The sequence below is a fragment of the Phragmites australis genome, chromosome 7 (assembly GCF_958298935.1).
Source record: "Phragmites australis chromosome 7, lpPhrAust1.1, whole genome shotgun sequence".
Lineage (NCBI taxonomy): Eukaryota > Viridiplantae > Streptophyta > Magnoliopsida > Poales > Poaceae > Phragmites > Phragmites australis.
Window position 1 is genome coordinate 24,695,596 of NC_084927.1, and position 25,985 is coordinate 24,721,580.

Genomic DNA, 25,985 nt, shown 5'->3' on the forward strand with positions numbered 1-25,985 from the left:
CAAGGTTCTGGTCACAAAAATAGCAAGAGGAATGTGCATCGAGATCGTGTTTCAGATGCCTCTCCGTCGTCCAAATGCGCTATCGAGACACGAGCCAAGTGAAGAACTTAACCTCTAGAGGTATCCATGTCTTCCAAATCCTTTCGGCACCTTGGAATAGAACAGCACCTTGGTGAAGAACTTTGTAGGCCGACCGCGCTGAGTAGCTCCCGTCCGTGGTCCATCGCCAAACGTAAGCGTCGTCCCTTTGCTCGTCCAAGTGGACTTCCGAGAGGCACGACCAGAGCAAGACATATTCCACTAGAGCTTGTGGTGATAACGCCCCTTGGATGTCCTGATTCCACTGCCGTTCATGAAGAGCTTACGTGATTGTTCGAGTTCGAACAACGTGGGTCACCAACCAACGCGCACAGCGCAGGTGCGAGGGCTTGGATCGATTTCCGACCAAGCCAATTGTCCAACCAGAAGAAGGCACGATCGCCACTGCCAAGGTGCACGTAGATGGAGGCATTGAAGAGAACATGAACCTCCGGCTCCACGTGTAGTTGCAGCACGAACCAAGCACGTTCCTGATCTACCTTCTGCAACCATAGCCAATAGAGACGTAGCGTATAGCCGGCGAGCTTGAGGTTGAGAACGCCAAGACCGTCAAACTTCAAAGGCCTGCAGATCGCGCCCCATGTGACCGCTCATTTGCCCCGCACCGATGCATCGGTCCCTGACGAAAGGAATCTGCGACGAATAACGTCGATTCCCTTGATTAACCAGGTGAGCAGTTGTGCCGCCATGATGGTATAGATTGGCATGGACGAGAGGATGGACTTCACCAGAATAAGATGTCCACTCGTCTGCAACAACGACCCCTTCCAAGGCGAAAGCTTGGTGGTGAGGCTCTCCACTAGCGGGCAAAGCTATGATCTCGAAAGTTTTCTGTTAGACAACAAAAGGCCAAGATATTTGATCAGAAAATTAACAATTTGGCATCGGAAGATGTCCTGAACTCCTTGTAGGGTTGCCTCACAACCAAAGATTTGAGTAACGGAGCACTTATCTAAATTTGTCCTAAGACCGGAAGTAGTTCCGAAGATATCTAGAATTGACTTGATCGCCAAGGCTTCATGGTGTGTCGGCGAGGCAAAAAGATCACATTATCCACATACAAGCTGCATTGGTGCTGAATCGTCGGGTGACCGATGGGTTGGAGGAGACCATCAGTGCTAGCTTTGGCAAAAAGTCAATTGAGGACGTCCATTACCAGGATGAAAAGAAGGGGAGACAACGGATCGCCCTGGCGCAGGTCGCGTCGGTGACGGATGGGCGGACCAGGCTGACCATTGAGCAAGACGCACATGGAAGAAAAAGACAGCATGATCGCGATCCAGTTCCTCCAGCGCTGCTCAAATCCCCACGCGTGTAGGACCTCCAGCACGAATGCCCACACCATGGTGTCAAAAGCCTTTGAGATGTCAAGCTTAAGCAACAATTTGGGAATTTTCTGAGAAGTGAGCAACCTCACAGATCGCTGAATGACATGAAATTATCTTGAATTGATCGGCCCTTAATAAACGCACTTTGGTTGAAGAGAATGATGTTGCCTAGGTGGTGCGCGAGACGATTTGCCAACAACTTCGAGATGAGCTTCGGAAAACTGTGAAGCAAGCTAATCGGACGGAAGTCCTTTGGAGAAGCAGCGTCCAGCCTTTTGGGAAGCAAAGATAAGAGTGCACCATTCAAGTAGTGGAAGTACCGACCGTTCTGAGCAAAGAAGGTGTCGAGTGTCTTGATAACATCCACCTTGATGACCGACCATGCAGATTGATAGACGCACTATCGAACCTGTCAGGCCCAGGGGCCTTATCTGGCAACATTTCGTGGATTACACTCCAGACTTCGTCCTCGGTAAAAGATGCCTCAAAACCGGAGAGATCCCCAACGAGTTCAAATTAATCGTGGACATTCTATCCACGTCCTCACTCAAAAGCTGCTCAAAATAACTCTGGAGGACGAGTGCTTTCTCCTCATGGCTGAACACTGAATGGTCACCAACTCGCAGGTAGACGATGTGGTTCTTTCGCCACCGGTAGCAAGCATACAGGTGAAAGAAGCGAGTATCCGCATCGCCTTCTCTCAGCTGCGTGATCCTGAACCTCTGCTGAGCCATGGTACGTTCTAGAGAAGAGAGACCAAGGCAGAGGCACTTGAGCTGCCTGCGGAGGGAACAAAGCATGTGTACACCTGGCTCAAGTTAACAAAGCATGTGAACATAGCACTGTATTTTAAAGCAGTAATGCACGAACCAGTCACAAACAGACCACATCAGAACAACTTCCCCTTCCAAAAAGCCGTCGTCAGATACAAACGAAAAGGAACAGATGCGGTGCGAGTGTTCAGCACCATCGAGCAGGCAAAGCAGCATTGAGAAAACATGAGAAAGTCAGCATTTTTCACTCCACACATCAGTTTAGGCAGTAAGAAATGGAACAGCATAATTATATAACAGGAATAAGTAACCGTGCAAGACCAATCTGAACAATTGGTATAAGAAGCTGTGTAATGCACAATGCGAATAGCGCGCCCAGTAGGGAGCTAAGCAAGAACTTCAGTAGACAGTAACATCAATTTTCCCCACTTTCAATCAGGCGAAAAATAAGCATTCGAATAGCTGTTTCGTATAAAAAAAGCCATTACAAGCACACTGCCAAATTGTCTCATGTCTGCAACCACTGCTATCTCTTCCCAATTAAAGCCACTATGGCTACTTTTCTACTGAGAATTAAAGCTTTAATTGCTTCTCTGCATCGCAGTGGCATAAGAAAACAACTGTAACCCAAAAATCAAAAAGGGTAGAATAATGTAAGGTTATGGATTAGCAAAGGTCGTGAAAGATAGATGTGGGCTGGCATCAGACTACAATACGGAAACTACCTCAGAATCATCGGACGAAACCTAAAATTTTCACTGCTGCATCCCCATGAAGGTCTGAACAAAACCCTGTCAATCGTCACTGTCACTATCGTTGTCGCCACAATCACCTCCACTGTTTGAGTAGTCAGTACTGTACTCAGGCTCCCATGGCTCCCTGAATGACTCGAGCGCACAGCACTTCTCCTCGATGTCACCTTCAAGCCTGACGTTCCAGCAACCAAGGATGTCGAGGGTGCGCAGCAGACGGCACTTGGTAAGGATGGCGTCAAGCGCAAGGTCACTGAACAAACCATAGGCAAGCTCAAGCTGTTCCAGCATCGGCATGGTATTCGCAACTGCCAGGGCCTCTTCCTCTACCACCTTAGCCGCTGTATTGAAACCCTGAGGAGGCTCTGGAGGAGGCATGTTCCTCTTCAGCTGAAGGAGCAACTTGCACTGACGGCCTAGCGCTTCGATGCCTTTGGATGTGATCTTCAGGCAGTTACTGATGTCTAGCACTCTCAGCGCAGGAAGACATTCTGCATGCTTCTCCACGGCGTGATCAGTGATCTCGCTCATTGGAATCTGGAGGACATTGAGCACCTTCCCACTGTACAACAGAAGCAACCATCATGAACAAACGTTAATAGTTGCAACTTTAATAATTTAGATGACATATTTGCTGAGTACACCGAACCGAAAACTAAAGTTATAACTATATAAGGCATAAAATGCACATACGAAAGTATGGTATCACAAAACAAAGTTTCTTTGCAAGTTAACTGTCTTTGCATATGGCCAATATGTCCCTATGCAATCTTAAGTCTTCACTGAAGCAGTACAGCCTAAGCAAACAAATTAAGGCATAGCACAAAGGCCATACACACACACACGCTCAGGAAAGGATCGACATGTTAAGAGGCCTCAGGAAAGTCGCTTCAGCATAGCGAGGTTCTCAGCTACAGTTAGAAAAAACCAAGGATATGGTATTACAGCCGTCAGATAATAATGTTCACAGAGGACGTAGCACATAGGCAAATCCATGGCTCTGGGATCTAATGGGCAATTTATCGGTGCGCAAATGTAGGAACTGAGTGGACAAAAGCAACTCTATGAATATGATTTACAGCCTACGAACTCTCTACATGATTCAAAATTTTACAGTGTGATGCACAAAATGGACAACGTCTAGTAGCAGCCTTGTAGAAAGTAGCCGCACGCAGTGCTAATTTATACCCCACTAGGCAGTAAACATCACAAATTTGCAATGTTTTTATGCAAAGCGTGAGGCTTTCATATGAGATCATTGTCACACTACGTTTCCAAATGCGATTCGAAAGTGGTTCACGCGTGTCAGATAGAGAAACACGAAATTTCCATCGAGAAAGCAGCCCAATCTTCAATTAAGGGGACTGCATGTCACAACAACATATACAATTTACAAGCAAAGAACAAACATTTCAGCAAGACCAAGAGTCAGCAAGGGCAGCGCAACTTACGAGGCAGCGACGTAGGCGAGAGCGGCGTCCCCGACGCGGTAGGCAGAGAGCCGCCGTAGCGTGCCCTGCGCGCGGGCGACGAGGCGGCGCACGGCGGCATCGGCCCTGGCGCGGCAGTTGACGCGGCGGCACCACGCCTCGATGTTCACGTCCCCCCACACGTCCGGCGACGCCGCGGCCTCCCTCCAGGCCCTGCACACCCGCGCCGCGCCCCGCGCCACCTCGTCCGCCGACACCCTCCCGCGAAGCACCAGTGCCAGTATCTCCGGGCTCACCGCCTCCGTCCACCTCCACTCGTACACCACGTCCTCGTCGCTTCCAGGCTCTCTTCCACCGGCGCCGCAAGGCCTCGATTTCTTCTCCACCGGCTCCGTCCAAACCCACGCGCTCTCATCCTCTCCCCCGCCGGTGATCGTACGATTCGTACTCGCCGCCGCCTCCCACCAGCTCATCCCAAACCCCCTGCTGCCGCAGCTTGGGCCACCAAGCCCCACCTTTTCCGGACCCAGAAGCTCCCTCGACGGCCGTCCTCCATCACCAGCTACGGCCGCATCGCCGCCACCAGTGGGCTTCTTCTTCATCGCCTCCGCGTGCGACCACCTCACCACGGGCGCTCTCCCGCGCCAGCCGCCGTCAGGCTTCGCCATCTTTGCCTCGCACCCCTGCCCTCCTCCTCCGCCGAAGCGGCCCCAAGATTTGGGGTTTCTACGCTTCATGTCCGGCGATCGCCGCCCGCCGGCTAGCTTCCCGTGCACCACCTTTTCGGTTTCCCTTTTGGGAATTGGGGTTTTGGGAGGAAGGGGGGGGGGGTCGCCAGACTGGGATGGAGAAGCCGAGAAGCTAGCCTTTATAGCAGCTGAGCTCCGGAGCTCCAACACAAGTCGTGAAGCGGTCGAGCGAGGGACCGATGCGTGACGCATGTACCATCGGACGGTCCAAGATACTTCGACTTTTCGAGTTCGTCGGTTCGGGTGTGGTGGAGCTAGGTTTTTTAATAATAGTATTTTCCTGAAAAATTGTAAAAATAAAATTCAAAATAAAAAAAAATTAAAAATAGGTGTCAATCGGTACTCTGAGTGCTGACTAGACATCTCCTAACACTTAAAAATATCAACTAGATTTTTATTGGCACTCTGAATACCGACGAATGATAGACTCAACACCATGGAGGTTATTGGCCGCGCATGGGGAGACCTTTGGGCACACGACGGTACAATGGTCTTAATGATTGCGTGTCACTTACACGTGGGGTAGACATCCGATGAGGCAACAAAAGTATGTTGACATTTCAACTGGGCTCGATTAGTTGGGCTCCAGTTTACATTGGGTCAGCCTATTTGGATCCACCGAAACACCATTCCATTATCCGTTGACGTCTCCTTATAAAAGCCCATCCCTCTCTGGTGGAGGGGAAATAGGATGTCGTGCCCTAAGGACATCTCCAACAGACTCGAAAAAGTCACTCCCAAAAACTTTATATAGAAAGTCTTCCCAATAAATTTTTTTCTTAATGTCGTTGTTCTCCTCAACAGACTTCTAATATCTAACTTTATATATCTAAATAGTTATATTTTTAAATAGCTACAATTCAAACTGTGATATTTTTAATAATTATTTTTAAACATATAAATATCAACGACAATTACCATTTAAGTTATGGTAATAATAGTTATAATTCGGGTATATGCAACGTAACTCTAGTTACAATACTAGTAGATGCACTATAACCGTAGTTACTATTCAAGTTATAGTAATAATAGTTACAACTCAGATATGAGCAACGTAACTCTAGTTATAACACTGGCAGGTGTACTGTAACCACAGTTACCATTCAAATCATGATAACAATAGTTACAATTTAGACATGGACAGTGTAACTAGAGTAAACAGAATTACAACACCCCGCACACTATGGTAAAAATATTTATGACCTGTAGCAATCTATAGGATTTGCACTATGGTATCGTTCCAATACCAGCTAGATCTTACATATTAGAACTTTAGAGGATGATGCTTATAATATTTATACCATATCTATTACATAATTTATTTTAATTTTGCGAGATTGATATGATCTCTATGAGAAGAATCAAGCTATCGTACATCCTGCATATCTTGCAATTAATCAATTCTCAGGTTTAAAGTCTAATGACAGTCAGCTTAGGACTTCACTTACCACGTGTCTTCATACTCCCTATATACAAAATATAACACTAGTATTACCAGAGATTAGAACTCGATATTTGTACTATCAGCTTGTAATGGACCTGTATCAATCACACCATATCAACAATTAGTCACCTGCTTCTAAAAAGCAAATCGTGGGTTAGTTGTATAGGGTAGAGCCGTGTCTAACAAACTTAGGGTGCATTGATTGTTACCAAGGAAATAACATGTTAGGGGTGGACTATTTCATAGATCTGGAACATCATAAATGAGACAATTCAAGCTCACATCTTTGTAGGAGTGTAGGTAGGTTGTTGAAGTCAAGCTACGGATTCACGGTCGTGAGCTTCATGGATAAGAATTGAAAGTGTAATAAACAGAAAAAAGGATAAGAATTTCGAGCTACAATCATGTGACACAACCAAATGTAAGTGGCATCCTCACCTCAACTTGTTGTTGCAGCAATTGAACGCAGGAAACAAGTCGTCGCTTGCCATCGCGTCCTCCACCTTCGGCTTCACTAGGCTCTCGCTGCCACCCACTTTGCACATCTTCCCATCCGACCCCTTTGCCTCCCACACTTACCAAACCAAAATTCAGAATGAGACAAACACATCACGAACTTAAAAAACTAGACCATGACCGCAGGCGCCTTCCTCTTCTTGGCATTGCCGCAGTCCCTTGCGTGCGCCCACGTCAAGTCGGACACCGACGACCCCTCCGAGGACCTGTGCACCCCGAACAGGTCAACACCACTGCCAACGCAGAGCATCTCAAGAATCCATCGTCCAGTGTGCTGAAGTCGAGCCCCGGAGTAAAAACAGCGGCGCCCATCAACGGGCTGGTGACGTAGTCGTTGTCTATAAACTCCAAAGAACCACAAGAATTGCACAGGAAGCAAAGGGAAGTTGTCGTCTCCTCTGAGCTGATCTTTCTGCTACCCTTGCCCGACAAGCACCGTAGCCACTCGCCGTCAAATGACGCCCCCGTCGGGCTATGGGGGCGCAAAGCAACCGTCCCATCGGCGACGAGTGCAAGATTGAGGATTTCGCGGACTGAGAGTCCAATTGTGTTTCGTTACCTCTTGCAAGCTCAGAGGTGTTTTTTGGGCGTAGATATTTTTTAAGAACATTTTTGGATTTTTATTGGAGAAGATTTTTTCTCATGCACTTAAAATTTAGCTATTGATACTGGTTTTGGACAAATGTTGGAGTTGCCCCAACCCGCAGAGCCACCGGTCCCTCCCTCCTCGCGAGCAACTGGCGGCGGGCCTCACGCCCTCATGTACAAACGCAGCGCGAGCTCGCTCTCCGGCTCGCCGCTGCGCACACAAAGCACACCCACCTCTCCGTCCGAGCCTGAGGCGAAGCCCCGACCATAGGGAGGCGCTCGAACCGAGCGAACCAGTTAGCCGCCATGGCCATCTCCGAGAGCTCGCAAGGCGCTGCTCCCCAGCTTGCTCTACGCGGTCCTGGCCGCCATGGCCGCCTCCGAGAGCTCGCTCAACGCGCTGCTCCCCAGCTTGCTCTACGCGGTCCTGGCCGCCTCCGCCGCGTCCTCCTCATTTGCCGCCGCCACTGGCATGGGCGGACGCGCGATCCTTGCGCCGTCGGCAGCGGCGGCGTCGAGCGAGCCGAGCCGGGGGATCGAGATGTACACGCCGGCATTCTACGCGGCGTGCATGGCCGGCGGCATCGCCAGCTGCGAGCTCAAAAGCACCTGGCCGTCACGCCGCTCGACGTCGTCAGGTGCAACATGCAGGTGGCGCGTCTCTCGGAGCTTTCTCGTAGTTATGCTAATGGGTTGGGTTGAAATGGGGTTTTTGGGTTGGGTTGGGTTGAAACCGGCGTCGCACTTCGCTGGTTCTCGAATCCTGCGGCAGGCTCTTTCGTCGGTTCGGGAGCTCCTCTATCGAGCTCCCTCCCCGGTCCAGCGGCTCCTCCGGAGAGCTCCCTCTCCGATCCGGCGGCCCCCTCCCCGAATCGGCTGCTGCTTCAACTTGATCCAAACAGTTTTTTTCCTTCTGGTTCTGTGATCCTGGAGGCGCGAGATCTGGGAAGAGCCCCCCTACCCGAATCGGAAGCGCGAGATCTGGGATACTTTCGGCTAGGAGAGTTAAGAACCGCCCTCAATTTGATCCTAACAGTTTCTTCCTTCTGGTTCTGTGATCTTTCTTCGATTTGGGAAGGGATTCTACGGGAGCAGGTGATGAGAACAAGACAAGGACATCAGAACCTTCTTCTGGGAGTGATAGACCAACGTCTTCAATGGGAATCTCTCTGATGCTTTTGCTTTCCCAGAGCAAATCGATCTGTTTTTCGTTTTTTTTTGACCGATCGATTCGGTTCTTGATCTTTTTTTCTCTCTAGTTTTTCATGTGCGAGTTCTTGGATGTCACCTTGGGTTCAAAACTGGCTGCCAGTGATGCATACAATATGCACGTATTATCGGATTGTTCCATGACGATCTACAAAATATTATCACTACCACTGAGGCAACCTCTAAGATCTGAAAATCTGCTTTATTGGATGCCTGCCTGGGAATTTTAAGAATTTGATTTTTGTTTAAAAAATTGATTGGGTTTTAATCTTGCTGCTTGTTTTACACTTTGCACATCCGTATGTGCAACAAATTGCCGCTGATGGTGTTAAAATACTTTGTAGCATTTCGCTGTGAAATAAACCTACATCTGAGGCAATTGCATCCAGGTCTCATTGTTAGCACTAAGCATTTTGCTTTATGTTTTACACAGCTGTCTTTTATTTGGGATATCAACACGCCTGTCTGGACGCGTTTAATGCATGTGTTGGCAAAACAAACGATTTCTTATGCAAATCTTAATTCCAGAGCGGTTGGTACGAAACAATCTGTTGTACTTCTGGAGGTTGAAGGAATTTCTGTTAAACGGTTAAAAAATCTGTATTTTTTTTTCAAGAAATCACAATGTATTAAGTTTGAAGAATCACTTTCTTAAGATTGCATCCTAAATCAGAACAAGAAACTGAGCACATGTTCATCCGAAGCGTGACGAGTCTCGGCGGCGGGGGAGCAGCGGATGTGGCGGGGTTGAGCAGGCAGGCGGAGAGGAACAGAGGACTCGGGAATAATTGAAGGCTTGAAAAGTTGAAATCCTAGTGAGCTGGTGGGCTGCAGGAAGGGATGTTAGGCTGGACCAAACCGATTCCTTTCATTTTCTCCTTTTTCTTTTTTTTTCTTTTTTTCTGTAGCTTTTGTGTAGTTTATTTACAAAACCTTTATACTACAAAACTACTATCAAATATTTTGATGCTTGTTAATCACAAATTAATGTGTTATTTTAGAAATACTAATATTATTTACTAATAAAATATAAATAATTTTTATATAATATTAATATAAGTTAGATAAATTCTTGAATCCTATTTTCTAGAGTTTGTTAAATTAGACACCCGTACTCGAGTCAGACTATGATACTTGCGCCAATTGAATGAACAACTGGTTCACTCGCATTCTTGAATTCACTGTTCCATTGAGCTCTAACACTTTTCAGCAACGCACGCCTTACACTGCTATTCATCCAATTCCACAAACAGAGAGGACAAACAAAAGGAGATAGCAACAATTCAAGGTAAAAAAATGGAGAGAGAAATCTTGCAAACAAAATCTTATGATAATTTCGTAGATTTATTTATAAAGTCTTTATCAAAGTAAAAAATGTGTATCCAATATGGCATTATAAGAATCTAATAAGTAGCCAGTATCTATGTATCTAATTAAGATATATCTTGATTTTTCTTATAGAATAAATCAAGATTTTTAGTACTATTGAAATATCTGAAGATATTTTTTACTCTTGCCAATTGATGTTTAGCAGGAGTTGTGCTATGTATAGCTAGTAAATTCACTGTAAATGCAATATCAGATTTGATACAATTTGTAAGATACATAAGCGCTCTAATAACACTGAAATATGAGGCTTTGGTCCCAATATATCTTCATCACCCTCCTTAGTCTCTTCATCACCCTCCTTAGGTTTGAATGAATTTTTATCCATATCAAGAGATCTGACGACTATAGGGATTTTTGATGGACATGTTTTATCCATATTGAATTTCTCCAATATCTTCTAGATATAAATAGACTAATGTACAAGTATTTCTGAGGGAAGATGCTTGAGTTGAAGGCCCAAGCATAATTTGGTTTTACTTAAATCATTCATCTCAAATTCTGTCTTTAGATAATTACATGCTTCATTATATCTTATATGTTTCCAATGATATTGAGATCATCTATATGCATTGAGATGATATAGAATCAAGTTAAGGATTTCTTCGTAAACACACGTGTGCGATCATCATTATTGGAGTAACCCTTCTGCAGCAAGAACCCACTCAGTCGGTTGTACCACATCCGACCCGACAGCTTTAAACCATATAATGACTTATTCAGTTTAACACAATACATGTTGCAATTTATATTTGGATTTAGAATTTTAAGTCCTTCAGGAACCTTCATGTAAATATCTGAATCAAGTGACCCATATAAATATGCGGTCACTACATCCATCAACTGTATGGATAAGTTTTTTTGAACTACCAGAAATATCAAGCATCAGAACGTTATTCTACTCATGACTAGAGAATAAGTCTTATCAAAGTCAATATTGGGTCTCTACGTGAACCCTTGTGCTATAAGTCTCGCATCGTATCTTACCATTTCATTGTTTTTATTCTGTTTGAGGAAGAAAACACCTATTTTAATCCCACTGGAAAGGTGTTACGGGGAGTAGGTGTTACTGATGTAAATACTCATCTTTTATTAAGCAAGCTTATTTCTGCCTCAATTGTCTCATTACATTGAATCCAGTTTGAGCGTTTTATGCACTTTGCCATAGTTTTAGGCTTTGGATTTACTTAGAGGTTTTTGGCTATCTTTGAGGAGAAATAGATGTCGACAATTGTAGTCTTTCTATTATATAATTCTTCATAATCAATATATTTATTGGACATTTCATCTACCCCTTTCAACTATTTGTGATTTCCCATAACAATGGAGTTAGGGCGTTCCGATATCCCAACACCTCAATCAGTGCATATATTTGTGCCGGGTTATGGATATTGAACATGTGTAGGCTTTGGATATTGATTATCCATAAGATCTCTATCAACTTTAAGTTGATTTGCATTTTGGAAGTTGAATGGGTTTTGGTATTTCCACTCTTTATGACATATTGACATCGGGAATATGAGATTTAATAACACTTTTGGAGTTAGTAGATACATCTGATAGATTATTTGTAATATGTTGTAAATTGGTAACTATGAACCTCAAGTTCAAATTCCTTAGTACGTGGATCTAAGAACTGAATGCTTGTGACATTCCAATCTATTTTCTGATATTATTTTTATTACTTTTGGTCTCCATCTAATGCTAGGAAAGTGTCCTCATCAAAGATACAACCAGCGTACCGTGTCGTAAACAAGTTACCTGTTAGGGGCTTGACGTATTTTATGATCGACGGAGAATGATACCCACATTGATCTCCAATTTTATGTGAGGATCCACTAATGTACGTTGCGGTAGTAATATCGGTACGTATACAACACAACTAAATATTCACTGATTTTCACGTACTAACTGCAATGGTGAAGCCATATGATATGCAATTGGTCTCATTTGAATCAATTATGCTGCATGTAAAACCGCATGATCCCAATATATGGTTGATAAATTGCAATTATGAAATAATGGTCTAGCAATTAATTTCACTTTTTTAATAAGATATTCAACCAGACTATTTTGAGAGTGCACATATGGTACCGAGTGCTCTAAGTTAATGCTTAAGGACATATAATAATCATTAAAGGCCCTAGAAATAAATTCAGCGGCATTATCCATTCTTATAGATTTTATCCTGTTGTCAGGATAATTTGGTCGTAATTTGATAATTTGAGCAATTAACTTGGCGAAAACTTGGTTCTTTGTTGATAAAAAACACACATATGTCCATTTTGCATATGTATCTATGAGCACCATAAAATACCGGAATGGCACAGTTAATAGCTGGATTGGACCATATATCACTTTGATTGTGTTCCAGGAAATTAAGTGGTTCATCTTTAATTTTAACGTAAGAGAACTTTAAAATTAATTTTCCTTTTACACATGCGGTGCAAATAAAATCTAAAGATTTTGAGAATTTTGTAATATTATGACTAAGGCAATTTATGCCATGTCTTGAATTTATCAAGATTCTAAAAATTTATCTTGAATGTAACATATGGTATGTGTGTGATATATGTGTAGTACAACCAAAAGGATAATGAAGAAATTCTCTCAAGCACTTTATTGTCGTATTCGCTATTTTTACTGATGAAGAGATATTTATCTTTCTTGTTATTATAGATTTCAATATGAAAACCATATTATGAATATCTTTATAACTTAGTAGGGTACGAGTTAAATTAGGATACCAGAGTGCATCCTCGATTACAATTTGAGTACCTATTGGGAGAGTGATTGTCAGAATCGATAATCAATGCATCACATTCAACGATGGTCATAATATTTTCTTGCATATTTTTAAGAGTATAAAAATATTTTGTCTACCTTAATATTGTATTAGTGGTACAACTGTTCACTAAATAATTTTTCTCCTTTATCTGGTTGTCTCCTGTAAAATCTATATATTCAAATCGAAATTTATTAAGAATTGATTCACACACACACACACACATATGTAATACATACAAATATTATTGAGTATCATTGTGAGACACAATACATAATGACAAATATAGACTACAATATTTAGTAGGACTGGCTAATAATAATATGTGTATTTGAAGAAATCTATTGCATGTCTCCAAATAAATCTTGAAAAGTGTATTCCACAAGAAAGTCGTCTCATTTAGGAAGTCATCCTGTTTTGCAAGGTCATGTTCCTGTTATGTTCTGGAGGAACATCTTTAGAACATCTTGCTTCCATATTGATGGCATGTTGCATATTGAAGTGTGCTTCAAACTTTTCCCCTTGTACTTATTTGCCTTTGTCAATAAATTTCTAGTAGAGATCAACTAAATGTTTTAGGGTATAATATTTCTTTATACGATGATTCGTACAACCATATTTCAAACAAGCTTGATGATTGTCATTGCGGTCTTGCTTCTTGAACTTGAATTTCCCTTTGTGAAATCCACTTGATCTCTACTTGTTCTTATTACGCTGCCACTTTCCTTTGAACCTCTTTTTTTGTGTCTTTTTTGACCACCAAACTTGTTTGTATTTTGAATATTTGAATTTATTTTAGGCAGTGGAACCGCACCTGTTGAGCACTATTGATTGATGATTTTTCATGATAAGTCCATCGTGTTTTTCTACCTAGAGTAATGTATAAATTAATTTAGAATACTTTGTGTACTTTTGAGTATGATAATGTTATGGTAATACCCTATTAGCTGGTAGGAAGGAAAGTAGACAATATATTCTCAATCATATCCGTGTCGGAGATGGGTAGATCACGTAAGCACATTTTTTAGCAGATCTTATGAACATCTGAATTATAATGTACCACATATTTGAAATCTTGAAACCGAATGTATGATCATTCGTAAGTTACTTCAGGCAGAATAATAGCTTTTTGTTGATCATAATGCTATTTGAGAGATGTCCAAAGAGCAAGTAAATCTTCTTCCATCATGCATTCATTTTTTAGATCCGAATGGAGATGATACCTTAAGAAATATAATACTCCATATTTGGTTGTCTCGGGTATCACCAAGACATCAGGTAGATGTTCAGTGATTGCTGAAATGAAACCTCAAGATGTAATAGAGATCTTGATATTAATTGTCAAGTAAGATATTTATGATATATATCTCATATTTTTCTCACATAATTTTTAAAAGTATTCAACTTGTCTTATATAGATGATGATCTTTTGACAAGAGGGAGTGTTACGAGAATATGATCAAAGAGCAAACCGCTCATGGCAGTTATGATTGTAAAGCATCTCCCCACACCAGTCAAATGAATGAACAACCGATTCGCTCCCTCATTCTTGAACTTACTGTTCCATTGAGTTCTAACGGATCGAAATCATGAGAAAATGAACAATATAGTGATGTTGACACTGTAGAAAAAGCAAAGTAGCAACAATGTCGTAGCAATTCTGCCAAAACACTGTAGTGATCCAACTGTTCACGCTGACTTCGCTCCACGGTGGGATCGCATGATCCCAATCGAGTTCTAACAGAGAAGAAGATGAAATATCTTGGAACTATCACTGTCGTAGACGGGCCCAACGTGTGGGGAATCGGATGGAGGCATAGGCATGCAGGCGAAAGATCTCCACTCTCCTATGACGTAGCAACTTGCCACGTCTCCAAGCGTGCTTCTCTAGTTGTCTGGGTGATCTTCTGTGGCAGCTTAATGCTGCACAAACGTTTGCACAAACTCCTACCTTCAAACCAAAACAATCAAAACCGACGTGATTAAAAAATTGCTGATGCACAGAGAATACTATCAGTCGCTACTCTACATGAGCCTCTAATCCCGAATCAAGAGATTTGTCGTACAATCTTGTGAGTTCATGTATTGCCTCACCCAATTGCACCAGCATCAGAAATAACACATTAGTTATTAACAATTTAATTTTACTTTATATACATATCATAATTTTAAATATATGCATCATCTAAATCTATATATGTTAAAATATACACTCGAGCGTTTAGAGCTCCAGCTTCATCATGGCTACGGTCATTGTAAAATGGGGGAGTAACTGAGTGCCTATCTCTACTGTTGCACGCTCAGCTACAGAGTTGTGACCACACCAGTGTAGTAGCCCCGCATAGGATGGTGAGGACATGGCAAGATAAAATCCCGGGCCAGCATGATCCGACCTTCCAAATGGAATCGAGTGATTGGCTGCGGTTCCTCCTCCCCACCCCACCACCAGCTCCCCTCCTCGTCGTCGTCGTCCTCCCTCCACAACCCCAGCGCAATGGCAAAGTTCTAGAAGCAAAGAAGCACGGCCTTAACACCCCTCCCTCCCCCGTTCCACCCCCACCTTGCCCAACGGCTTCTCCTTCGCAAGCTGCTAGCTATCTCCACTCTCGGTGCGCGTGCGTGCCCATGGCGCTCCTCTCCGCTACTTGCCCCGCCAAGGCGCACTTCTCCGCGCTCTTCTTCTGCCACGAGGAACCGCAGCAGCACCAGCACGCGCTCTCGGCTCCGCACCCGCCGCAGTGCTTCGGCGGCAACAGACTGCGGGCGCGCGCGAGGGGGTCGGTGACGGCGGCAATGCGGCCTCACGACGCGGCCTTCGCGCCGACCGCATCGGAGGCGCCGGCGGCGGGCGAGGCGGCGCGGAAGCCGCGGGTGCTGGTGGCCGGAGGCGGCATCGGTGGCCTGGTGTTCGCGCTGGCCGCGAGGCGGAAGGGGTACGAGGTGACGGTGTTCGAGCGCGACATGAGCGCGGTGCGCGGGGAAGGGCAGTACCGTGGGCCTATCCAGATCCAGAGCAACGCGCTCGCCGCGCTGGAGGCCATCGACATGAGCGTCGCCGAGGACGTCATGCGCGCCGGATGCGTCACCGGGGACCGCATCAACGGCCTCGTCGACGGCATGTCCGGCTCCTGGTACGCCCATTTTCTTCGTGCAGCAGTTTGACCTTCCGTTCGCTTGCACACTAGTGCACTTGCTGTTACTAGGTGTCAAGCTGCTAGAAACAGTGACGGAGCAGGATTTCATTGCTGGGCGTGCCGATTGGAAATTTTTTTAATTCAATATACAAGTATAAAATTTGTTAAAAGTACAATATAAAAATATATTAAAAGTTCTTAACATCAAAAATTTAATAAATAAGTTTGAATTTTACAAAGACTACAATATAAATTCACAAGTATAACTAAGTTCGAACTTGACTATTGCCGAATTTCAAAAATTACAATACTATATTTTGACTATATTACAATACTAAAAAAATCTCACAAGCAAAGAGGAAATGATTGAAATCTAGAAAGCTGCAGCCTAAGGGGATCACTTGCATTTTTCTGTGCCGCAATCAACATAATCTGATTCATCTTAAAGAAACGTAATCTGATTCATCAGCAATCACATGCATCATATCATTAACACTTATGGACATATAGAACAACGGAATATCCCACCTAAGTAAGGGAAGAACTTATGAGTTAGTATTGTCAACAGTCCAAATGCATATCAGAATGTGTACAAAATTGATTGATAGTTTGATAAAGTTGTATAGCTGAAGATAACCTCTCCTAAGTCGTAAGGGGAAAAAATAGCAGGCTTGGAATAAAAGAACACGCAAGGTATTGAAGCTTCCTGAAGATTTGACAAAGAAGAAGATGAAGGGCCTGTGCATACTGTCAGGGATCGAGATCGTTGGGGGATCAGAGGACCTTCATCATCTGACGGACCTAAGGAAGCTTGTCATTTACAAGCTCAACCTCACGGAGGGTTATGCAAGTTTTAAGACTTAGTATCTTCTTTGAAGCCAGAAGTCTAATCAAATAGGTAGAAATTGATTTTTAAAAAGCTAAAAAACTAGTTTTTAAGAGAATAAACTAAAAGCTGATAAGCTAGTTGAAAGAAGTATTTCTGATTTTCGATGTGTTGAGAAACTAAAAATTTATTTAAAAAACTAATAGCAAAAAACCATCAACCAAAACCCAGAAATCAGCTTTTCAGCCAAAAACCAAAAGTCTCTATCCAACCAAACACAACCTTAATCTCCTCCATCGAGTACGTTTGGCTATTCTATGCATACCAGGGGCGGTATGTGGATGCATCCACACAAAAATCAAAAATCAATACTAACTCTTAAATTTTTACCTCTATCGTATCTCTACGGTTCAAACTCCTGCACCCATAGCATACCGCACAAGCTGATGTCGAGCATAGAGCTATATGTGGATAAGATACTGCACCCTTCTATTTCGCTCTAGCTTCACCACTTCTGCATACTCTTGTAATTGATGACGACTCATGTTTCTCAAATCGCTGAGTGAAGCTCTGAAGCTCCATAACCAAAACAAATTAGAAGCTAACCTCGGTGGGGATTCGGCCGACACCTCGCCATCCCGGGATGGGCGATGGGGATTTCCGATTTTTGGATCGACCCATCACGAATTGGCCTTTTGGCCTGAGCTGGGAACTCTTAAAAAAACAGGCCAAAATCATAGGGTAGTTCTGGACCTACTCGAACTATCCTAGGCCCATGGCTAGAAAGTGCAGCTATCGGTATACATCTCGGAACACAACCAATAAATTCAGTAACTTGACCGGATGGGTCGCACGAGCATGCAGTTATCTATTCGCTGTTGCAACTTAGATCAGGGGTCTGGTGCTCCATAGGGAGGAAGGAGAAATAAGAGAGAAGAGGGGGTTGGGAAGAAAGAAGGAGATGGGTCTTCTAGTAGTTCATTATGTGTCCGTCACTGATTTAAATAGTGTTTTGTTGGAGTATCTGATTACATTCAATCTTGTTTTTTTTTTTTGATAGGGCAATAATCAGATCATGTGCAATCAGATAAAGATGCTATACAAATCATATTCCGCTAAAAATTAGCTGTAACCAGATCGTTACCACCTCTCGTCGCTTCCACCCATCCACTAGAGGGTGATTGGTTGTCTGCATAAGGGTATTCAGGTTTGGTGGATGCGTGTAATATTAGAGAAGCGTGTTTAGTTGCTCGTATACACTGTTTTAATCTGGCACGACGAATGCAAATGTGCGTCCGCAACCTGGCTCGTGAGGGAAGCTTGATTTTAACTTTCCTTCATAGCTTGGCTGAGCGAATGGCTCGACGAATGCAAATGTGGCTCGACGGACGCAAATGTGCGTCATGTATACAGGTCCACTTATCAGTATCACAAATCACCTTTATATGAGCAATCAATTGGAATCCTAACTCTTATATCCGTTCATGCGACCTTATATTCAATCAACCAAATAGAAACTCAGCTCAGCCTGTCCAGACAGATACACCTAACAAAAACTTTTCTTTTCAACAAGTATGACTCCGCTCAACCTGTTTTCACTCAATCTACATATACGATCCATACGGACAACAGGACATGCGAGCAACCAATCATACCCCTAGCCGCTTGTGGTTCCCCTTCACACCTGGGCGTGATGGCAGTTGCCTCGCCACCCTCTCCCTCCAAGCAATGGCGGTGGCCTCCACTTACATGCCCGGTGAAGCCAAGGGTGGCGCGAAGACCCTCGCGCATGGTGGCTCCAAGATCCTCAGCCTCGGTGCCTCCATGGTCGGCCTCGAGTGCCCCCTCACCGGCTCGCCCTCGCAAGCGGGGTGGCATCCCATTCCAAGAGGTGGAGCATGCACATCTTTGACGTCCTTGGCGCTAGCAAAGGCAGCGTGGTCTATCTTTGGCACCTGGTTCATCCAACATTTTCCTCTTCCCTTCGAGCTTGTCCATCTTTGGGGGGTTGGGTTTGAGATCATGTCATCACAGGAGTTTCGAGCTGTTTTTTTGCTTTTAGCTCTTCTCTATCGGTTCCATCACCCTTGTTCCTGATAAAACAATGTCATGAAAAACATTACCAAGATCAAACCAAACAAATCAAGTATTTTGCTAGAACCATTTAAGTTAGCATTGTTCTCCGTTCTATTTTAGTTTGTGTTTATTTAGGATGTGTTTGGTTTCCCTGATCTTCCTCATCCTGATCCAGCGGATACGTACTACTAAAAAAAGCACTTTGATTGCTACGTTCACTGTTGCAGCCTGATCTGATGGTGCAAATAGACGGTCTCATCATGGCATAAGACTTTTTAATTCAAGCTTCACTCTGTAGCCTGACCTGATAGATATAGGCTTTTGCATTCGCCCATGAAGTTATTCTCACTTGTTAGTATCACGAAATCATCTTCATATGAGTAACTAATTACAATATCAACTCTCGCATCCGCTCATACGACTTCAGATTCAGTTAACCAAATAAAAACTTAATTTTGCCAGACAGATGCAACCAACCAAACACTCTTCTTTTCATGTGAAATAGCATGGCTAGCCTTGCTGTGATATTTTTTCACGATAATATTTGATTAAAAGTTAGTCTTTTAGCTTTTTTACGAGGTTAGTATCATTTAGTTACAAAACACATAAAATTAGAAGAATAAATAAAAAATATGGTAGTGAAAGAGAAAATTATTTATGTTTTAAACATGTAGCCGAATCATACACATGTATTGATTCGATTTGTAGCCGAATCATACACATGTATTCAAAATTGTGCGTCAGGTGTAGTCGTCCCAACTAAAATCAAAATAGGTTTTACCTTATTTGCGTATTATGCCTTGCCTACTGTTTGGATGATGCAACTATCTTGAGTATACAATGCTTCTTAATTTATTATCTTAGTAAGAATTAAAAAAATCTTATTATAAATTTTGACTATTGATTAATTGTAGTTACATGAACTCTTTATTTCAGTATTTGATTTTTATAATAATTTGATTTTTTAAGACTATATTTGGTATGGATCATTCTTTTTACTATTCTAACCCAAATTTAAATTATTATTATTTATTTTATTTTACTTGGACTCTTTATTTAGATATTTGTTTCTCGAACCGTATGAAAATCGAACTACTAATTTTTTATAATTTATAATTTTAAATTAAACTACTTATTAATCATATTTGATATGAGCTATTTAGTTTGATATAGACCATTAAATGTTTGCAACAATGATCGCTCTATATCCTTTTCTCCTCTTCTAATTAATATGATAATTTCACGATCTTAAAACGAACATAATTAATTATTTTAACACTAAAATAGTAATATAATATTTATGACTTGGCTCGGCTTAATTCTCCTCAATTGACGTATACAATTGGACACCACCTTAGCCTGAACTCACGATTTGATTATAGGAACGTGCGACGTGACCTCCACTAGCAATCTGCCGACCTCACGACCAGAACACGTGGTGCGCACTCAAGACCGAGGACGCGCTGCGCCGTCCACGGCGATCGAACCGCCCCGCCCGACGGGACCAAACGATCGAGTTGCCGCTGCCTAGTTGCCATGAGAGGAGTGCAGTGCAGGTGTAGGTGGTGCGCATCCGCCGCGCGGCCTGGTCGGCCGGTCAACAGGACCCCACGCGGTCTGCGCCGAGCTGCAAGCATCCCACGGCCGCCACATCCCCTCCCCGCCCACGACCGCCCAACCCGTCCCCCTCCAAGGCAAAGCCTCCACCAATCCGCGGCCCTCACTCGTCGGTGCAAGCTGAAAGCGACACCGCAGTTTCGGTTTCCGCTCAGCTGAAAATTCCGTTCCTCTCATGTAATGACCGACGCGTGCGCCGTGCGCGTACGCCCCGCGCCTGTCCCCCATAAAATTCGTTATCTTCTCTAGTGCTTCAGATTCAGAGCTTCTCTCTACGCGATTCCAGTTCCCAGCTCTCCAGTCTACCTGAGAACCAATGCCAGCTTACTGAAGATTTGAGGTAGCAAGGACAGTAGTTCAGTTCCTGAGCTGCCTGTGGTTGACTCAAGCTACATGCTCAGTCACTGAGCTGAGCTTACTGAAGACTAACCGGCGACAAACCCAGCTTCTGTCTCTCCCACGAAGAGAAGCTTTCCACTCCATTACCATGCCGAGCTCCACGCCCGCCTCTCCGACGGCGATCTTGCTCCCCTCCGCCTCCCCGGCCTCCCGCCGCACCCCTACTCTCCGCCTGCTCGCCCTCCCCTCCCCGTCCGCGCCGCAAACGCGTGGCCTTTCTCGGCTTACGAGGCGCCCCCGGTCGGCCGTTGCCACCACGGCAATGCCGGCGCCGGAGCCCAAGGCGCGAGTCCTGGTGGCCGGCGGCGGCATCGGCGGCCTGGTGTTCGCGCTCGCGGCGAGGCGGAAGGGGTTCCAGGTGCTGGTGCTGGAGCGGGACATGAGCGCCATCCGCGGGGAAGGGAGGTGCCGCGGCCCGATCCAACTGCAGAGCAACGCGCTCGCGGCGCTCGAGGCCGTGGACGCCGCCGCTGCCGACGAGGTTTTGGACGCCGGGTGCATCACAGGGGACCGCGTCAACGGCATCGTCGATGGCGTCTCCGGCTCCTGGTAAGGGAGGCAAGGTCGTTCCGGCGTCGGAGCAAATTTCGTATTTGTTTGTTTGTGTCTCTGCGTCGAGAAAGATTGGACCTTTTTTTTTTTTTGGCTCGTTCTAGTGGGAATTTAGGGTGAGAACTGAGAAGGGTTTCTAGGATTTCTAGTGGACTTTTTTTAATGCTCTCCTGCTTTAGTAGATCATGGCTTATCTATCGTTGACAAGCAAGTCTATTGCTTGTTCTAAAAAAGGGTATAGTTCCCAAAAAAAATGTGTTTTTATTTGCTGATGTTGATGTGAATGCAGTAGAAATCTTTTCGTGCTTATTCTATCGCCTCGTTTGCATTTCCATGCTATGTCTACTTGTTGGTTAGCTTTAAGATGACAATTGTTTTGCTGGAGGCATCCATTTGACAGTGCCAAGTTGGTATTCAGGTACATCAAGTTTGATACGTTTACTCCTGCAGCTGAGCGAGGGCTCCCGGTCACAAGGGTCATTAGCCGCATGACGCTGCAGCAGATTCTTGCTCGTGCAGTTGGCGATGATGCTATATTGAATGAAAGTCATGTGGTTGATTTTATAGATGACGGCAATAAGGTGAATGAGCAAATGTATTTTAGTGGCCATGTCAGCAGAAAGTTGGCTAAGAATATTGCAGGTCTCTAATATTGCAGTGTTTGTTGGATGAGTGTAGGTTACTGCCATATTGGAGGATGGTCGAAGATTTGAAGGTGATCTTTTGGTTGGTGCCGATGGAATATGGTCAAAGGTAATAGGATTACATTGCCTTTTGGTCAGAAACAAGCCCAAAAGAGACCTGATTTGCTTGAGCTTTTCTTCACTGGATAGGTAAGGAAGACACTATTTGGGCATTCAGAAGCCACTTATTCAGGTTACACTTGCTACACTGGAATCGCAGACTTCGTGCCTCCTGATATTGACACAGTTGGGTATGTCGCATGGATCCCAGAATGATTACTGTCATTTTCAGAGATTGTGAACTTTCATTGTGGTATAACAAAGCCCTCCTCTTTTTTCCTCTGTTGAAGGTACCGGGTATTTCTTGGTCACAAACAATACTTCGTCTCTTCAGATGTCGGTGCTGGTAAAATGCAATGGTATGCTTTTCACAAAGAAGCTGCTGGTGGCACTGACCCTGAAAATGGTGAGTGCTTAGAGTGAAGTTTTCATGCTTAATTCGTGAAATGGATCCTTCCTCATCGTTAGTTACGATGAAAATGAGGACAGTATTTTTTTGATATGCTTATCATCTCCTAAACATTGACAGGCAAAAAGAAAAGATTGCTCGAGATATTCAGCGGTTGGTGCGATAATGTCATAGATCTGATAGATGCAACTGAAGAGGAAGCAATTCTTCGCCGGGATATATATGACCGCCCACCTACAATGAATTGGGGAAAAGGTCGTGTCACCTTGCTTGGTGATTCTGTCCATGCTATGCAGCCAAATCTGGGTCAAGGTGGCTGCATGGCTATTGAGGTATGCAATTTCTTGCCATGGCTATGGAATCACTGTTATCATAGTGGAATGTTTTGGTGTTGAGATCTAGTACTTACCGTGATAACTCCCTTGCACTTGTCTTCATAGGATGGTTACCAGCTGGCTGTAGAGCTTGAGAAGTCCTGGCAGGAGAGTGTCAAGTCTGGAACTCCTATGGACATAGTTTCTTCCTTGAAGCGGTAAGTACTTCATATATTGTAGCATGTTGGTTGTATTTAGATAGTGTTGCTTCCAGCGTCCACTGGATTGTATTTCAATGCTTCAATTGAATTCAACTTCAAAGCTATCCTTTTCTTGTATGGATTTTGAGGTGTGGTCTGTACTATTTACATAGTTGACTGACAGGCACAATATTTGTTTGCATATTGGGGCTGCAGTTATGAGAAGGAGAGAAGGCTGCGTGTTGCTATTATACATGGATTGGCAAGGATGGCAGCAATCATGGCTACCACTTATAGACCATATTTGGGTGTTGGTCTAGGACCTTTGTCGGTATGTCATAAACTTACACGGCTTTATACTAATCAATGCACAGAGTTCGTTTCTGTCTGTCAGCCAGATTAAAAAATAGTTTTCTAGTATGTTACGGATAATTTAATTGTATTTCTGAAACAAGGTTTCGAATTAGATTGTCTCATTATCCTCCTCCTAAGAGCATCACTGAAGAACTGCATACTGAAATTATTTGAACTACATTTTAAAATTATTTGATATTTATGAGGATATTTGTCATCTGTAGTTTTTGACGAAGTTGAGGATACCACATCCTGGGAGAGTTGGCGGGAGATTCTTCATCAAGTACGGCATGCCTATGATGCTGAGCTGGGTGCTAGGTGGCAACAGGTGATTCTTGTGAGCTATAATTAACCTTGTCTTCATTTGTTCTCATTTCAAGCACATATGCAATAGTAGTAGGTTTTCATTGATTTTAGATGCCCCGTTCAAAAAAATAAACACCGCCCTCTCTCCATAATTCCTACTTACCATATGTTATTCATCATATTGAAACTTTTCATTGATGTGCAGCTATAAGCTAGAAGGAAGACCTTTAAGCTGCCGACTTTCTGACAAGGTATGTTTCTATATGAACTATAAATATGAGTCGGTACCCTAATGTAATCTTTACTGACACTTAGCATCATGCTGAAGGCAAACGACCAGCTTCATCGATGGTTTGAGGATGACGATGCGTTGGAACAAGCTATGGGTGGAGAGTACGCCCTTAGCTTCTTCACTAGTTTCATTTTAGTTAAACAAAATGTTTGATTTATTCCTTGATTTCAGCACCGTTGAAAAAAGTATTTATTAGACTAACACTATTTGCAGATGGTACCTCTTCCCCACAAGTGCAGGAAACAGCAATGGCTTGCAACCCATTCGTTTAATCAGGGATGAACAGAGGTCACTCTCTGTTGGGTAAGTCTAAATAGAAAAAATATTGTCTTTCCTAATTGCACTGAATCAAGGCTTTCTGGAATAAAAAAAATGCATTTTCTTTTGCAGAAGCCGATCAGATCCCAGTGACTCTGCTTCTTCCCTAACATTGCCCTTGCCACAGGTTAGTTAAGTAAAATGATGACAGGCCTTTTTATTGGACTTCTTTCAGGCTTGGTACTGTATTGTCACAGGACGACCGAAAATTATTCCGTGTCAATTATTAACACTTCTTTCTTTTTGTCAATAAAAATGTTACCATCACAACACAAGGCTTTTTGTCCATAAACATGCTAGTACCAGCCTTCAATTTTCTGAACTTCCTTGCAGATATCAGCAACCCATGCTACTATCACATGCAAGAATAAGGCTTTCTATTTGACTGATCTGGGAAGTGAACATGGTACCTGGATTACTGAGTAAGTTCTGAAAGCAGCATGGTTCTTTGATTTTCCTCTAGAATTTCAGTAACAAAATTTTACTCATTCACCTTAATGTTACCATCAGCAATGAAGGTAGACGTTACCGCATGCCACCAAACTTCCCAGTTCGTTTCCACCCCTCTGATGTCATTGAGTTTGGCTCCGATAAGAAGGTAGCTGACTTTACTCCCTCTTACCGTCTTTTGCTTTTTCTTCGTCACATTTGGTTTGTTCCCCTTATGTGTCGAGTAATTCAGCTGATCGAGTTCAGCTAGTTGAGGCCTGAATTGTTGTGAAACCTTTTATTCTGATTCCTGATCGACTTGCGCAAACCTGCAGGCCATGTTCCGGGTGAAGGTGCTGAACACGCTCCCATACGAATCCGCAAGAAGAGGGGGGCAGCAGCAAGTCCTTCGGGTAGCATGAATGGAGAGATCAGCGCGACCCCTGTCGTCAGCCACATTGTACTGTACAGCATTCGGTAAACACGCGACACTGCATCACAAAAAGGAGATAGAAGATACGTTAAAAAGGAAATGTGAATTTTGCATTCAAACAGATCCCAACCCAGATTTTGAACACCAGTCTTAACGAATTGGAATTTCAGTTCTACTAAAAGAGCTGAGTTGTACAATAGGGAGAATTTCAGTTCTACGAAAAGAGCTGAGTTGTACAATAGGGATAGGCAATTTAGCTGTTGCCGGCTGTGTACACTGTTGCACCATCACCGAAATTTTTGTGCATCAAGAATGCAGGTTGTAATTACGGCACGAACACTGTAACGCAATGGTCATGTAATATACGGATACTATAGTGCTTAACCTTGAGTCAGATAAGATATGACGTGTTCGTCGTCGAGCATTATCTCGCTGAAACACGAGGATTTCTTTTGACTCATGTGGGAATTGAACTGTTCTGTTTTCCTATAAAATTCTTGCAAAGTCCTGCAAAATTTGTACAT

At 43.6% G+C, this 25,985-nt stretch overlaps 2 protein-coding genes and 3 non-coding genes across 6 annotated transcripts; 4 read left to right on the forward strand and 1 right to left on the reverse strand.

Annotated features, from left to right (window-relative positions):
* Window positions 1-2,641: 2,641 nt before the first annotated feature.
* LOC133923521 (F-box protein FBW2-like) lies at window positions 2,642-5,205 on the reverse strand. The gene is made up of 2 exons (XM_062368806.1): window positions 4,404-5,205; window positions 2,642-3,514 (listed from the first exon to the last, which is right to left on the reverse strand). The coding sequence occupies exons 1-2, from the start codon at window positions 5,117-5,119 to the stop codon at window positions 2,995-2,997; spliced, it is 1,236 nt and encodes a 411-aa protein (XP_062224790.1). The 5' UTR covers window positions 5,120-5,205; the 3' UTR covers window positions 2,642-2,994.
* Window positions 5,206-8,767: 3,562 nt separating this feature from the next.
* LOC133925685 (small nucleolar RNA R44/J54/Z268 family) lies at window positions 8,768-8,858 on the forward strand. The gene has a single exon (XR_009910957.1). It is a non-coding gene; the product is annotated as a small nucleolar RNA R44/J54/Z268 family (small nucleolar RNA).
* A 127-nt stretch (window positions 8,859-8,985) lies between these two features.
* On the forward strand, window positions 8,986-9,066 carry LOC133925696 (small nucleolar RNA snoR122). The gene has a single exon (XR_009910968.1). It is a non-coding gene; the product is annotated as a small nucleolar RNA snoR122 (small nucleolar RNA).
* A 132-nt stretch (window positions 9,067-9,198) lies between these two features.
* On the forward strand, window positions 9,199-9,270 carry LOC133925683 (small nucleolar RNA Z267). The gene has a single exon (XR_009910956.1). It is a non-coding gene; the product is annotated as a small nucleolar RNA Z267 (small nucleolar RNA).
* A 6,175-nt stretch (window positions 9,271-15,445) lies between these two features.
* On the forward strand, window positions 15,446-25,915 carry LOC133924316 (zeaxanthin epoxidase, chloroplastic-like). 2 transcript variants are annotated; one of them, XM_062369791.1, is made up of 16 exons: window positions 15,446-16,190; window positions 22,082-22,244; window positions 22,342-22,416; window positions 22,497-22,597; window positions 22,697-22,812; window positions 22,936-23,147; window positions 23,256-23,347; window positions 23,546-23,660; window positions 23,908-24,011; window positions 24,195-24,240; window positions 24,318-24,382; window positions 24,495-24,584; window positions 24,672-24,726; window positions 24,933-25,021; window positions 25,110-25,197; window positions 25,364-25,915. In XM_062369791.1, the coding sequence occupies exons 1-16, from the start codon at window positions 15,460-15,462 to the stop codon at window positions 25,448-25,450; spliced, it is 2,229 nt and encodes a 742-aa protein (XP_062225775.1). In that variant the 5' UTR covers window positions 15,446-15,459; the 3' UTR covers window positions 25,451-25,915. The 2 variants fall into 2 exon arrangements, with proteins under 2 accessions (XP_062225775.1, XP_062225776.1); XM_062369792.1 differs by lacking the exon at window positions 15,446-16,190 and adding an exon at window positions 20,519-21,660.
* The last annotated feature ends 70 nt before the right edge of the window (window positions 25,916-25,985 follow it).